The 16,057-nt window shown below is 37.6% G+C and overlaps 1 protein-coding gene across 2 annotated transcripts in view; it reads left to right on the top strand.

Annotated features, from left to right (window-relative positions):
• Positions 1-16,057, top strand: part of zgc:103559 (Allantoinase, mitochondrial) — a 62,692-nt gene that overhangs the window by 17,418 nt on the left and 29,217 nt on the right. For both annotated transcript variants that reach the window (XM_028794773.2, XM_028794774.2), the window contains exon 5: positions 8,650-8,704. In XM_028794773.2, the coding sequence (XP_028650606.2) occupies positions 8,650-8,704 (55 nt within the window). The remainder of the gene's footprint in view (positions 1-8,649; positions 8,705-16,057) is intronic.

The raw sequence follows: 16,057 nt of genomic DNA, 5'->3' as shown, positions 1-16,057 counted from the left end.
TAAATGTCGATTAAACTGTTGCTTCAACCAATCAGATTTTGAGTTGGTGTTACTAGGGCCCTCTAGCAGGTGTACGGCAACGTCACCGTATTCAGACCCGTTGATTGGATAGGATGGTGTAAGTATGCCATGGATGATTACGGCAACGTCACCGTATTCAGACCTGTTGATTGGATAGGATGGTGTAAGTATGCCATGGATGATTTTGCAGGAAAATCTCCCACTGATCTCCTTGACTTCCTTCATCAGAAAAATGGGGCATGGAGCATGGGGCAGCTGTACACATTGGTATGTTTGGCAGAGACCATTTCCGTGTCCACTGCTTCTGTCGAGGGGACGTTTCCAGCCCTAAAGCGAATTAAAACTTATGCCAGAAATACAACAGGGCAGGTTCGACTTTCAGCATTAGCTTCGATGGCGATAGAAAGGGACTTCGTGATGGAACTGAAGCGCACGGATAATCTGCTAGTAACTGAACTGTTTTTGAGGAAAGAGAGGAGGATGGATTTTGTTTACAAATAATCCGAATTTTTGGTGAGTAAAATGTTGCGATTTTCCTAAATAATATTGCAAGTTTATGAGTTATTATTGATGTTTATGTGTGTCACGGCTTTAGCGGCAGTAGAAAGGAACTTGTTCACCCCTGGTTTGTCTATTCAATAAAGGCATGTATTGTGGCTACAGGAGTTATCTATCTGCGATGCAACGGCTCTTTATACATGTATTTCTGCATATTAAGATGGTTTTTATAACCATATATTACTTTTTGAGGGGCGGGTTGATTCAGACGGAGCACTACTGAAGGCCTAGGTGGTGAAATGCACGGCCCGCCACTGAGTTTTTGAGTTACTTGAAAAGCATTGTGGTGGATGACACAATAAAGTAGAATTGCACATGGGCATGGGTAACAGAGGACAGATACAAACTAAAGCAAGAACCAAAGAAAATGAGTAAGACAGACCCTGAAGGTATGTCATCCAACCAAGGCAATCAGAAAGAGAATGCCAGAAAGTGGTGGGCCCAGCATTGTTTCTAGATGCACTGGATATCCATTAGAAAGACCATTAGCATAATTGAGAAGGACATGTGATCCAGACAAGAGCTGGTTAGTTTCCCCCAAGGCAGTCAGGGGGTGAAACACTTAACAATTATATGGGTTTTCCGACCCTGTATTAAGTGTGAAATGAACAGCCTTGACACACACAAAAGGGTTTGGGGCAACCACCCATGCATTGTCCTTGGCTGCAAAAGGGCAAATAGCACTCATGTGCATTGTTTTGAGTCCTGAACTGAACTGACTGGATGTTGAAATGATGGCAGCTTTAAAGGCCAAAACCAGAAGTGTTGTCCGTGGCCAGAACTGGAAGTGACCTCATCCGTGGCGCTGGAACTAGAAGTGACCTCGTCCGAGGTGCCAGAACCGGAAGTGACATTGTCCGTGGCCCCAGGAACTGGAAGTTACATTGCCGTGCCACCGGAACTGGAAGTGACATCATCCATGCCACCAGAATTAACGTTGTCCATGGCACTCACAACGGAAGTGACGTCATTCATGGTGCATCTGGTAGGTTTTCCCGTATCTGGCCTGCAGAGATAACAGAAGTAGGATTAGTACACCCTGCCACCTCCTGGCCTGGCAGGTTAATACCTTGACTTTGTCCGCTCAGCTTCCTCCTACTTGCACACGTGTGACATAAGTAAAAATGACCTTGGAGGAAAGCTAGAGTTCACATACTAGTACATCAATTGAAAGATATTATTTTCCTCCATAAAGTGGCTGTTGTAAGTCAAATATTGAGGAAACCAAAAGTACTGATCATCTGGTTCTACATTATATTGAACCATTTTTCTGTGTACATTAGACTTTCAACAAGGTAAGGTAAAATTATTATTATCCAGAACTCTGTGGTACAATGTAAAAAGATTTATATATACTACATGTATTAAAATCTGTTATTAACAGCAAAATATATATCCTTTTGCTTTCTAGGCATTGTTAAACTTTGGGTTATCTTTTTGCACTGATTCAAACAGAAGATCAGGGGACTCTTGCATAAAACCTTGCTTAAATTCCATATTAATATTTTGCTTGGGCTTGAAAGGTAAAAATGACATACAAAAAAAATTATTTTTATAATATCGTACATATACCAATTGCCACATCATGTTCCTTTATAAATCTCAAATCAATTTAAAGCTATGTGTGTGTGCACATGCTTTTATGCACTCCCTGTCACCTCCTTCCAGTAATCATGTATGGCTTAAAAATACCTTTTTTGAATATACAGTACGTGATCTAATCACCATATTAATTTGACCATGTTCCTAAATGACATCTTTACCACAAATTACAGGAGAACTCAGAAAATGAAACTTCAGTGAATACAAATTTAAGATATTGTTGTCTGAAGTGGAGAACCACAAAAACATTTTTTTCCTGGTCTCTCTGCAGGAGTCACAAATAAAAAAGCCAAGAGTTGAAGCAAGTAACAGCAGCTAATTTGAGAGCAATACACCATTATGCAGCGCCAAGACCGTGGCCAATGTCATGGGGCCCACAAAACAAGTGTTGACCAAGGAGGTGTTGCAGACGCACGAAAAATGTATTCAGGCATTAATGGCTTGTTTCAAACACAGAGTGAATTGGTACAGGCTGTATTTGTAGGACTGCAAGATATTAAGAGCATTCTTATTAAACATGTAAAAAATACATTTATATTATTTAAATACATGCAAGTCTGCTTAAATTTGACATACGACCTCCAAATGTCTTTGAATTGCCATTGTGTTGATGTCATGAGGGATAGGGTCTGGATCATTCATGTACTCATCTTGGCCTATCTCAAGTGACAGAGGTAGTCCATGTTTCTGTGCTGCGTTCTGTAGTACTGTACAAGCCATAAAAATGTAGCAAGCCTTTGTGGGACTGAACAGCAGTGTGCAGCCCAATGAGTTCAAAAACCACCATCTACCTTTTAACAAACCAATGGTCCGTTCTATCAATGAATCATATGCTGGAGTGCCTTTCATAGCCTCTCTCTTGTGGTGTACCAAATAGCACCTGAAAGAAAGGTTATGCAGGTTGTTTGTAATGTAGTAATCTTAATTGCAATCTGGTCAATTAGCCTTCTTTACCAAAAACGCAAACATCACACACAGCATGACCTTGAAGTCTGCTTCCCAGTAATTTTATAAAATAAGGCAATCGTGGAATCAGGTAGACCACCGCTCAACAACATTAGTCAAACACATTTGAACATCATATATTAGTTATATAGCAAATTCATTCTTTGATGTTCCCTTTATTGCAACATGTATGCAGTTAATCACACTGATTACCTTAGTGAAATCAGCATTCACTGTAAATGGCCTTGTGATCTCAGCTTGTTCACCTTCACTGCAAGAAAACTGGATATGTATGGGTAACATTTTAATTATACAGTCCCATACAGATGATACGACATGGGTCACTGAAAACACGGGTCTCTGTATTGTAGGTTCCAATTCAGTACACAACTCCAAGACAATGGCTCTAAGAAGTGTAAATCAGGATATAACCCAGTCATCATCATAAGCCAAAAAAATCATCATGATTTCTGAAAACTTCATACTTGTGTAGTCTGCCACTGGTTATATCCTCCAAAAGAGCTAACATTATCATTGCTTATTTTGTCAAAAAACACACAAATTCTGTGCCAGAAGTCCTAAAAGCATTAGCAGATTTTCAAAAGATATCTAGGCTTAAAATCAATTTGAACAAAAGCGTGCTTTTTCCAGTGAATTCTCTAGCACATAGTAGCGGACTGGACACCTTCCCATTTATTTTAGCAGATCAGTTTAAATATCTAAGGGTAAATATTACAAGTAAATATAAAGCTCTTTTTCAAAAAATTTTGCTCTCTGCATGGAAAAAATGAAACAAGATGTGACTAGATGGCCTACCCCTCCACCTTATGTTAGCAGGGAGAATCATCATTATAAAGATGACCATTCTTCCCAAGCTGCTTTTCCTATTTCAAAGCATCCCCATATACATTAATAAATATTTTTTTAAAAAATTAGACTCATTCATATCTTAGTTTATTTGGATTTCGAAACATCCACACATCCAAAGCACAACTCTACAACTACCTAAAGTAGAAGGGGGCATGGCACTACCCTATTTTCAATTTTATTACTGGGCAGCAAATATACAAGCTATAAAAACCTGGACATTGACACAAATTGATGAATATCCGCAAGCCTGGTATGCAATAGAAATAAAATCTTGCAGTATTTCTTAATATTACTTGATCTGTGCCCTAATTAATACTAACTATCGTCATTACATTAAAAACCCAATTACCCTTCATTCTCTCAGAATATGGAACCAATGTAGGAGGCACTTTAAGACAGAAAAACTTTTATCTGTTGCTCCTCTACATAACAACCACCTTTTTCCACCCTCTCAAACATAAACATTATTCAATGTCTGGAAAATGTCTGGGATTAAAACACTTAAGAGACTTGTACATAGATAATGTCATTGCATCCCACGAAAAGTTACGCTTCAAATACAACTTCTCATCAACACAATTCCTCCACTACTTTCAAGCTAAAAACTTTGCTAAACAGAACCTGCCCAATTTTCCTCACCTTCTACCTTGTTATACTCCAGAATAATTATTGATCAGGCTTGAAGACTCAGATAGCATATCTAAAGTTTATATAAATATTTCAAAGTCTCTTCCTTTCAAAGACCCTAGAGTACATTGGGGAAAGAATCTGTCACTCAATACTTCAGAACAAGAGTGTAAGGCAGCCATGCACAGAATATACTCAAGATCCATATGTGCAAAGCATTCAGTCATTCAACTTAAAATCTTTTATTGAGTGCATTTATTTTGTTTAAAATTGTCCAAAATGTTTCCAGGGCAAGATTCGACCTGTGAACGTTGCAATCTATCTCCAGCCTCACTGGGCCACATGTTTTGGAGAAAAATCTTTGCATGCCTATCAGACAGCCTCAGTGTCACAAACACTCCTAATTCATTAACAGTTGTGTTTGGTGTACACCCAGATGGCCTTAAAGTGGAGAAAGACAAACAAACTGTACTTTCCTTTAGTACTCTACTAGCATATAGACTTATCTTGCTCAACTGGAAGAATCTCACCAGCACTCTTAAGTGGGTAGCCAATGTTCTGCACTACTTGAAATTAGAAAAAATCAAATTCTCACTTAAAATATCCATTCAAACCTTTTAAAAATATGTCAGGATCTAATCAATAACATTTTAGAATAAGCTTCCATTTTGGGGAAGAGGATAACTTTCTTTTCTAGCTGCCTTTTTTATAGAGTAGCTTCGGTTGCTGGCTCCTCTCTATTTCTCTTGGGTGGGGATCGAGTTTTGCTTTGATTTGTTAAATTTGACTTGACTGCATAGAATGTTATCTGTTTCTAATCAAAATAAAAAAAAAACACAGCACACACTTTTTATAGACAGGCTACACACTTAGGCCATTAACAGTAAGAGTATGCTTTAGATGTTAATACCAATATTGAAGACAGCTGTATTGAGAGAATATTTCTGTTAACTGTGACAAAATTAGTTCAAGAATATTGGAATGTGACTGATGCATCATTGATATGCACAACAAAATGATATTCTCCGTTAACTTCATTGTTGTTCTGTCTGGAATCACTAATATGCCAACACCAAAAAAGTCTAGACAGGACTCACAGATGGCCTACATTTGCAATTATATTAAGATAATTTTCATATTAAGTTTATGTTTTATAAATCCTGCTTTTTATGTAAGAATGGTTTACACACATTTCCAAGTGTAAGCATGTTTTATACTTGAGACCCCAGATAGCCATTCTTGCTAACATAAATTCCTGACTCTGGCCTTACATGTATTGAGCTTGTGTGTTGATACAGGCATTGTGAAACTGATTTTCAGCAAATGAAGTTAAGAACACTAAATTAACAGTTTACTTTTTGAATGTTCTCACCTTTGTTTGGGCACTATTCTTTGGGCAGGAGTATGCAGAATGAAATACTCTCAGCTCTATCAGTTGACCTGCCCCATCTAAGTTTGAGTAGTACTGACGAAATCAGTCCTTTCATTTTAATGTCAGATGATAGGCAGAGTTGATAGGCAAAAAATCCTGTTTTCTGTAAACAAAAGTTATTTTTAAAATCTCTAATACTTTTTAAATGTGGGGAATGGCTGATTACTGCAACAATCCAACTACAAAAACTGGATTTATAAGTAAAGTGAATCATAACATTTAAAAACAACATGGCCAAAGCACAAATATTTCTTAATACCTTTTTAGCTCGATGTAGCAATAATTATAATTGATCATTCTTTCTATATTAAATTATATTGTAAATAGCCTACATAGCTTTAACAAGTCCAATTGCTCATTACTGAATTTTCTCTGTTTCTTATAATAGAAGGGACATTTGGGAGCAGAAACAATATATTAGATCCTATTTGGAAAAAACAGTACTTGTCTCTGGTTGGGATGAACTACAGTTAGACTTGTAAAAGGACAAACTCTATTTAGTTAACCACACAGGTGTGTAAGAAGAAAAATCAAAAACCAGGAAATTAATTGTTGTTAAGCAAAGCAAGGGCCAAAACCACATAAATATATGTTTCCTTTTGCGTAAAGGAGAGTTCAAAAATTAAAGTCAAAGAACCGAACCTGAGATCAATTGCAAGAAAAATGGTAAGGAACATTTGCAGTCGCCAGAGTATCCACAAACTCGAACAGGGAAGTCTCTGTGGCATCTGTTTATATGTTATAAGTCTGATGACATCATCTGATGCAACATTCAAGGACACCCCAACAACTGCAGCTTGCATCTTAGCAATGGGATTACAAAATGGTGATGTACATAAAAAAAAAGCAGTCACGGGAAAAACTCTAAAACAAAATGATATAATGTTGCAGCTGACAGAAAATGACTTAAAGTATTGATATTTGAAAAATAACTTTGCACCATCAGGAACAGGAAGAAAAAGTTAAGAAACACAGAAAACATGAAATAGTAATGCTGTCACAACACAGATAAGCTGTGGTTTATTTGTTTCATGTTTGTTCGTTTGTGACATTTTTTTCTTTTTCAGTTCATACCTCCCTGATATTTAATTATTTGAGTGAAATTCTTATGTTTGTACTTTTTGATCTTTTGACATTATTCTGGGTGCAACTTTTGCAACAATAACACTTGCTTAGTGTTTCATTATAGAAAATAGTGGTTCTTTAAAACATTTTATCATACCAGCTTTCATTAAGTGACCAGATCTAATTTTTGGACCAGTTACATCCTAGTTAACTCACAAGTCTAAATATGTTCTGTGTGCTCAGAAACAATCAATTAGATCCTAATGGAAGAAAAGGGCACTTGGGCCAATGAGAGCTGGGTGTACTCCAGCTCTTTTGTTTTAACAAATGCACTATTTAAGAGAGCACAGCTTTCACTTCACTCAGAAACACTAAAGACATTGTGAACTATGGGGCAAGGCTTTTAACTAAGATTGTTTTGCATTCTGCCTGAGTCCTCAGCAGCTGGCAGAGACTGCTTATCTTTCTGTTTCATAATGCTTAAAACAAGTTTAATTTCTTGATGGTGAGCAATTTTTATGTTCTTTTCTGTTATATGTGAGTTTATAGTTTCTTTCCATGGTTTAAGCAATTAATTGCGATATTCAAACATTTGTACGATTCCTATTAGCAGTATTCACCCCTTCAATGTTTTTACATTTTATTGTTGTAAAGCATTGAATTACAATGGGTTTCATTTAGCTTTTTTGACACTGATCTACAGAAGAGATTCTTTTAATGTATTTTCTTTTATATTTGTAATTACTTTAGACCAATTTGCAGAGATGTGTATTCACTTTGACTCTTTCTGTTGATTGATACTTTTTAGGTGAATATTTTGGTAGGCACTGTATATATTCTTAGTAATGTACCAATGCCAGTTTCTGTATACCCTTGTTCCTTGTAGTCTTGATGATTTACTCTTTCTAAATAGGTAAAGCATGGTTTGAAAATGAAATGGATGGATGGATGTCTGTTATATAGGATTTTTTAAAAATGTTTTATTAATTTTAAAATGAGACATGAATCACTGTCACACACATTAATTTTTTTTATTTGATTTTTACATAATTCACTCCACAAAATAAATAATAAATTATAATAGATTAATGGTCTTTAATTACCTTAGTTTCCAGTCTGGACATGGTCGGCATAGATTTTCCACTTCTTACTTACGACATCTTAAAGACATGCAAGTTATGTTGACCTGTATGTCTAAATTGGTCCATTCTCAGAAAGTGTGAATGCCCTGCCTTCGACCAGCATCCTGTTTTAGAGTAGGTTTTAATGTTGCACATGGTTCTGTCAGGAAACACTTCCATGCCTGACCCTGTATTTGACAATGGACATTCAGAAGATAAAGGGAAGTATATACCTTTTTCTGTATATTTAAAAGTTTGAAGTGCCAGAAAGTAGCATTTTGTTCTGAGACAGGAGCAAAAACTGATGAGTGTATGTTGGCAAAACATACAGAACAACTCTGTAGAAATCTATAAAGTTTACAAAACACTAGTACAGATGAGTAAGATGTCTTTGCTTCTCCTTTGTAGTTCCATGCGGAGTTGGAGCTTGAAGATCTAAAACAGACTGGGAAGAGCAAAGCAGGTGTGTCCTGATTTATTCAAAACTTTAAAAACCTAACTAATAAGGCATTTTTGGAGCATATACTGTATCATGCAATAAAAGCACACATAGTCATGTTGTAAGCAACTTGAACAGACTTTACTACTTTTTGCAAAACAAAATACAGTACACTTCCATTTCCATTTCTGCTTAAGGGTCTCTTATTTCTCTGTGCCTGCAGGTGTCTCCAGCACTACACACCTCTTCATCTTCAGATTTCAGTTCCATAATTTAAGCTTCACCATAGATTATTTACAATTGCATACTTTCAAAGTACATGAAGTGTGTTTCCTGAATTAAATTTACTTCTTCTATTAATGACATCATAGGTAACCATGTATATGCCATATCAAAAGGAACAAAACTTATGCCTAGGTGTGGAAAGCCCTAACATAGAGATAAGAAGGGAATTGTATCTGATCATTTCTTACTACTGTCTGCCTTTCAGCTGATCTGAACATCTCCTGACTTGTTAGAGTCAAAGCTGCTGTTGATGAGTGCACAATTGCAGCCTCTCATTGTTTGTTTGGTTATGCCCAGGATGCTGCATCTGGAATTTTAGATTGCTTGTTCAAATGCATTTGGTACCCACTGATTAACCAGCTAAACATGTGATGACCTTCTTTTTCTGTCTTTCACTATAGAACATGTCCCTTTTTTATACCACAGTGTACGGATCAGTCTGAAAAGTAGCAAATTTGCTGTATCTTGATTACTTTAGCAGAATCTTGTGTCCATTCTGAGTTTTGCTGCCTCTAACTTTTCTTAATTTTTCTTATCTCCTTTCTACTTCTTTCTTTTATGGCAGCATCTGGTAAGGTGAATGTCTGCTGCACATGTCTATAAAGCTGCTGGTAATAATTAATTTATGTTCTGTAAGTATATACAGATTTCTTATGTGAGTCAATAAGAATTTCTATAGTTATCATAGGGTGAAGGCTTGTGGGGCAGTGTGCTTTGTAAAGATGCATATGTGCACTTCACCAAATACTGGAATAGCAAGAGGATACCTAATTAGTTAAAGCAGTGAATCAGTGGAAACTCTAAACTTAAAAATTAATTTTACATTTGGCAGACTGGAGCCATTACAGCCATCTCTCAGTTCTTGATGTCTATCTTAGATGATCTGACGTGGTTGGTGATCTGGTACCATAGCATAATCTAATATAGCAAGAGCCTTTTTGAGACTGTAAATAGTACTTCTTTTAGTCAGACAGCATGTGGCTGCCAAAAGTTATTTTCTTCCCCTGTTAACTCAGAATCATTCCAATTCCTTTCGTTAAGGTCACAAATAATATACTACTGAGATGCTTTAGTGCAAAAAGGAGAGCTGGGATATGTCTCAATTAGAACCAAATACACTGCAGGAAGTAAATTGTTAAGGAAGCTTAATTGGACAAAATAATGTCATGACCAACTATCTTGTAAAAAAAAGAACAAAAAAAGCTTGTTTAAACATTCCAAGGTTTTAACAGTGATGTACAGACAAAAAACTAAAGACAGAAAGAACTTTAAAATTACTGTCATTCAAAATTACTAACTTGATAAAAGAAACTAAATATCAGAACTATCTAGATTTTGAAGGAGCTTGTTTCAACCTCTGATTCTGCACAGTCAGCAGGACACCTGCAATAATACTCAAACAATTGTAAAAAGGCAAATAGTACTGAAGTACAAAACACATATAAAATACTGCTAAAAATACAAGGAAAATAATGTTCAAAAATATTCAAATACTGATGAAAAATGTATTTCAAAATATTTAGACAACTAAGTTATGAACATAATCTGGCTTTTCTATAACAGATCACATGCACTGGCCATCCTTCCAGGGCTCCTTATACAGAGTCCCAAATTGGCCTCCAAGATCATGTGACTACATCCTATCACATCATTAGCTGTCAGCCTGCTTTGATCCTAACAAATAATTAGGACATGCCAGCAAACAAAATAAAAGATAAATTAATGATTAAATTTCATCAGTTTGAATATGGGAAAAGCTCAGTTTGAGAGAATTTGATAAGAGATTAGTAGAGATCAGCTAACATCTTTCTGAAAGAGCTTGGCAGGGGATTATTTGAAAATAAGCAGCGGTCAGTAACCAAAACATTTAACCAGAACACACTGTCAAAAATCATAAAATATACAATGTATAATTAATTAAAGACAATGCACATCATCTATGCAAACTAACTGGAGCACACAAAAGCAATGAGCACTCAAACAATTCTGCATTGTGTGCAAACAAAGCAAGCAATAACTGAACAAACATCATAAAGATGGCATCTGGTTCAATAATCAGAAAAGCTGACAAACTCTCCAATATTTCAAAGCTCCTTTCATTGGAAAAAATGTTTGCTGCAACACTACACAACTTTTTCTAAGTTCATGCATGTCTTGCTCATTAATGCATGTGACCACAATGATAGTGGCAGTGATCTCTCAATGGTGGCACCATCTTAGAAACCTGCGGTCTGTTCCAGAAAGAGAAGTCATGCATCTCAAAATGAATCCTGGAGTAAACATCTGCCAGGAATACTATGTCTACAATTGCCATACAGCAAGCTACCTAAATAAGCAAAAGCAAGAGGATAAACGGGAATTTAAAAATTGTTTAAGAAGTGCTTTTGTCAATCGTAAAAGCCATTGCCCAAATTTTACTATAATACAATACACAAGTAATATCATTGCCATATTCAATTACAGTACCCCAAAACTGAAACTGCATGAATAAGCATGTTAGTTTTTTTCAGTAGAGCGGAGTCTTCACAGGTTTCTACTTTAAAAGGTGAGGGGCTTCGCAGAAGGGATTAAGGTGAGGAGCTTGTTACACTGGCAAGTCTGTTATCAGTCATGATTACACAGAAATGCCGCAGATGTTTAAATTCGATTGCCTTACCTGTAACTTTGAAATCCATGTTTGGTTGTGGGTATTTATTTCAGTCTATGTGTGTGCATGTGATTGTGTGTGTTAGGTTCACTTTTGCTGTCATTTTGTTGATATGTGTGTGGCCTGTAGAGGGCGCTCCTGCCCCCCCAAACCTGACACAGACAGATGCAGGACACAAGTTCAGGGCACATTTATTATTTTTTCTTTGTTTTCCTATGGGAAATGCCTTCCCCCGTTTCCCACCTGTACAGCACAGTTAAGTACAACCACAGTGCAATTTTCTTTCTTCCTTTTTCCTTCTCTTCTTTCTCTCTCTCTTTTCCTCCACTCCTCCTGGCAAGCTTTGTCTTCTCCCTCCCGACTCAGGCTCCCAGAGTAGTGGCTGCTGGCTCCCTTTATGAGGCACCCAGAAGTGCTCCAGTTGTTCGTTGGTCTACGTCCGGGTGTGGCGGAAGTACTGCAATCAAGGGCTCAGCTGCAACTGCAGCACCCCCTGATGGTGTCCACGGAACCCAACAGGGCTGCACCAAACTCCAGCTCCCATGGAGCACTGTGGGAGTCTGAGGCACTGCTGCAACCCAGGGGGGCTACCACCTAGTGCTCCGTGGGAGGTAATGCAATGGATACGCTCCATCCCCCAGTCCTTCCAGGGTAGAGGCATGCTGGCTGGGCAAGGGCCTTGGCCGTACGCCACACAGTGATATTTTGAATGTCATGGAGAAAGCTGTCTCTCTATTATAAAAAAAATTATGGAAGGCTTGGAAGGAGACAATACGTGATCTTCTCGGAAGACAATCTGACGTCCCGCAAGAGACACTTTAATGTCACAAGGAGAGCTGTTGTACAGGCTTTTAAATGATCAACGCGCAGTGCGACAAGCAGAACATACAGCAAGGCAGCAGTAGCAGAAAGACAGCAGCTGATCAGACCGCATCTTCTCAGCCTGCACTCATTAGCCAACACCCCCCCTCCCCCTTGACAACATCAGCAGCAGAGACGCAAAGTGGCTGGAGTGTAGCGCACCCAGGAGGGTGGGATGGGATGGGGTGGGCAAGCAAAGCAAGCAGGTAGTATTTAAAAAAAAAAAAAAGTTGGGGATGTAAAATGGCAACTTTCATGCAGACACTTCTCTGGGCATGACAGAATGTCTGCTTATGTTTCTCTTATCTGGTTACAGTCTCATCTCTTTTGTCTCTCTTGTCTGGATATGTTTCTCTTGACAGAATTTGGCAAAGGAGCTGTGCTTCAGTCAATTGTTTGTTCAAGAAATGGCATGACATTTTTAAATTTCACTTGCTTTTTCTGCTTCTTAAGTAATGCAGGTGATATCAGCATTTGTGGCAGAATATTTACAGCTAATCTGTAATCTTATGATTGAATGCTCTGCTCCTTAATTTTTGAGACTGCAAAGCATTAATTCTTCGTGTTAAACTTGCACTTTTGCATTTTAGTTTCAGGGCATTGGTTGCCCCAGCAACCATCTTTCTTTCTGGAGCGGACAAATCCTGCGTCCGTTCCAAAAAGCGGCATTAGCTGCATTTCTGTCCTCACAGATCACATAATTCTGGCTTTATCTGTTCTAGAAACACAAGTGTGGCTAAATCCAGGATTTCTGGAACAGAATTAGCCTGACATTTGTGAGTCCCAACCTACTTTTAACAGGATTTCATACTAGTCTTGCTTTCAGGAACTGACCCCCTGGAAGACGGGAGATTGTCACTCCAACAAGCAGGATAAAAGCAAACAAATGATACAACGCAAACTCTAAAGTAAGCTGACACTCAGCTGGCCTTTGAACATTGCATCTATGAGGATGACATTCACAATGACATAAATTTCAGTATCGTAGCCGAAAGATGCAATTAGTTTAGAAATCTTCAAATACTGCATTCACTGCACTAATTAGAGTATTTATGATGAGTGCAGTCCATAAACTCCATTTACCTGATTTCTGATGTCACATTTCTCCATACTGCGGATTAGCCTTTTCTTTCATAGACTGTGTTATTGTTTTGCATTGTTATATTATTCTATATGAATCTGTTGTGAATGTCTAGAAGCAGTTGGTGAATGATTTAAAGGTATCTCTCTCTCTCTCTCTCTAAAACACTTTGAGTCACAGATTGTAAAATACCAAGATGTAGACTGAAATATCTTCAACTTTAACTTACAACCCAAAAGGGTCATTCATATCATCTGACTGTTTAAGTTGGCCATCTACCTGTTTCCAGTAAATGACACTGAAATACCTTTATCGCAGTTCCAGTTTCCAGATAGTTGCCATTCAATGAAACCATATCAGCACTTCCATTTTATTGCTTGCCAATGCCTGAATCTTATCACCATTTATACTGCAGCCTACGTATTTATTCCAATTCAAAAGAGAGGCCTCTTTACCTCACATTTCATGATTTCTCAAAAATACTGGTGGAATGGTGGAAAGTCTTAAAGAACTTGATAAAGGCGGATAAATGTTGCCAGTTAAATATATTTTATAGAAGTACCTTTGAGTAAAGATTACATTTCGACAGCACTGACATTTAAAAGTCAAAAGCGGTCACAAAATGGTTGAAGACTGTGGCTATTCCATATGACCTGGAAAAACTGAGTGAAAGATCAGTGCCCTGGGACCTACATTTTGATAGGGCTAGTGCTGACCTTTGATTCAGTGTTTTGGAAATCAGCTTACCTCATCATGTTTCAAATGTGAGAGAAGCATAAAAAAGGAGGCAAGGTTAGATTATTATGAGACACTAGAACTGAGAATAAAAAAATATTTTTTAAAGATCAAAAGAGAAATTGAAAAACCATTGCTAGAGAAGCCAAAACAAGAAACCAATTTTTCAGATGCCAGAAATATAACTTTGACACAGCAATACACACTACATAATAAATAACCATTATTTACATACAACAATATTAACAAAATTTGCGTTAAAGCAAAACAAACACATGAAAAACAATACTTCATAAATAACAAATGATAATAAACAATAAAATAAAGACAAGCCAGAGAACAAACCCTGGCTATAATACTACATGTTGAATATTCTCAGACTATATATGAGACCAAAGCTATAGTATCATGTGCAGTTTGGTTCACCATGGTACAAAAAGAGATATAGCAGCACATGAAGTTGTGCAGAGCACTACAACCAAGTACATCTCAGATTTAAAGAGCATATTCTACATTATTAAGCTTGGAGTTAAACGTCTTTAGTGTGGAGTAGATGAGGCTGTGTGAAACCTAATACATTATTTTAAAAGTCTCAAATGCAACAATAAACTGGATACAGCAGATTTACATTTCTATACATTTATATATAGTAAATGTATTTAGGAATTTGGCCAGGTAACACATCTTTACTTCACAAAGAGCTATGGAAATCTAAAATGAACTACTGTGCCATGCAGTTGAAGCAGAAACAAATCTTGATAACTTTTAAAAGGTGTCTGGAAAAACCTAGCTACTGTATTAACTAAGTAAATGAGCTTGATGGACTGAATGGTCTATTCTTGTTGTCAAACTTCTTATGTTCTACCATCTTGAAACAAGGTGTAAACACCGTTAGGGCAGTGAAGGCTGTACTGTTTGTAATTTAGATCTCTTTAGTTTGAATGTTGTCAGATTAACATTTACAGCAATGCACATGGATTCCCATTCTCACAGATACAGTCCAATGCAACAAAAGATCAACTGGTAGTTGAGTCATGGCAACTGGACTTCTTTCTTGTTAGGTAGATACGTTTCACTGCTCAACCAAGCAGCTTCGTCAGTCTGAGGAATGTTGTTAGAGAACACAATTTTATCCTCCAGTTTAGTTTCACTTCACACCTGCCCGTTGAGTAAAACAAAGGAAGGGGGAGATGTGGGCAGATGTAACCATCACACCTTTTTTAACAGCCCCTCCTACTCCCATAGAGTGGGTTGTTAAGAGTGGTCTACCTGGTGTAGGTGTGAATTGGGTGTGATTTTCCTGGGGATGGATGAAAGGGCAGCATGATAAATTGAAGACAGGTTATGCCTAAGGCCTCCACCTCTGTTGAGTAAGGGTTGATTTGCACATGCAAAGCTTCCCTCACCCCTCTCTCAAACCACTTGTCTTCTCTATCCAATATCTGGACGTTAATGTCCTCAAAAGAGTGTTCTTTGTCCTTGAAATGGAGGTACACAGCTGATTCCGGCCCTGAGATGTTACTCCTTCTGTGCTGGGCCATCGTCCTGTGTAGTGGCTGGTTGGTCTCTCCAATGTACAGTTCAGGACACTCTTCGCTGCATTGAACGACATATATTACATTGCTCTTCTGTTTCGGTATCCAGTCTTTGGGGTGGACGAGTCTCTGTCTCAGTGTGTTAGTGGGTTTAAAGCGGACAGGTATGTGGTATTTTCCAAAAATCCTTTTTAACTTTTCGGACACACCAACCATGTATTGAATAACCAGGT

Source organism: Erpetoichthys calabaricus, chromosome 2 (assembly GCF_900747795.2).
Source record: "Erpetoichthys calabaricus chromosome 2, fErpCal1.3, whole genome shotgun sequence".
Classification (NCBI taxonomy): domain Eukaryota; kingdom Metazoa; phylum Chordata; class Cladistia; order Polypteriformes; family Polypteridae; genus Erpetoichthys; species Erpetoichthys calabaricus.
Note: the sequence above shows the minus strand (reverse complement) of the source record. Positions and strands in the feature narration are given on the sequence as shown.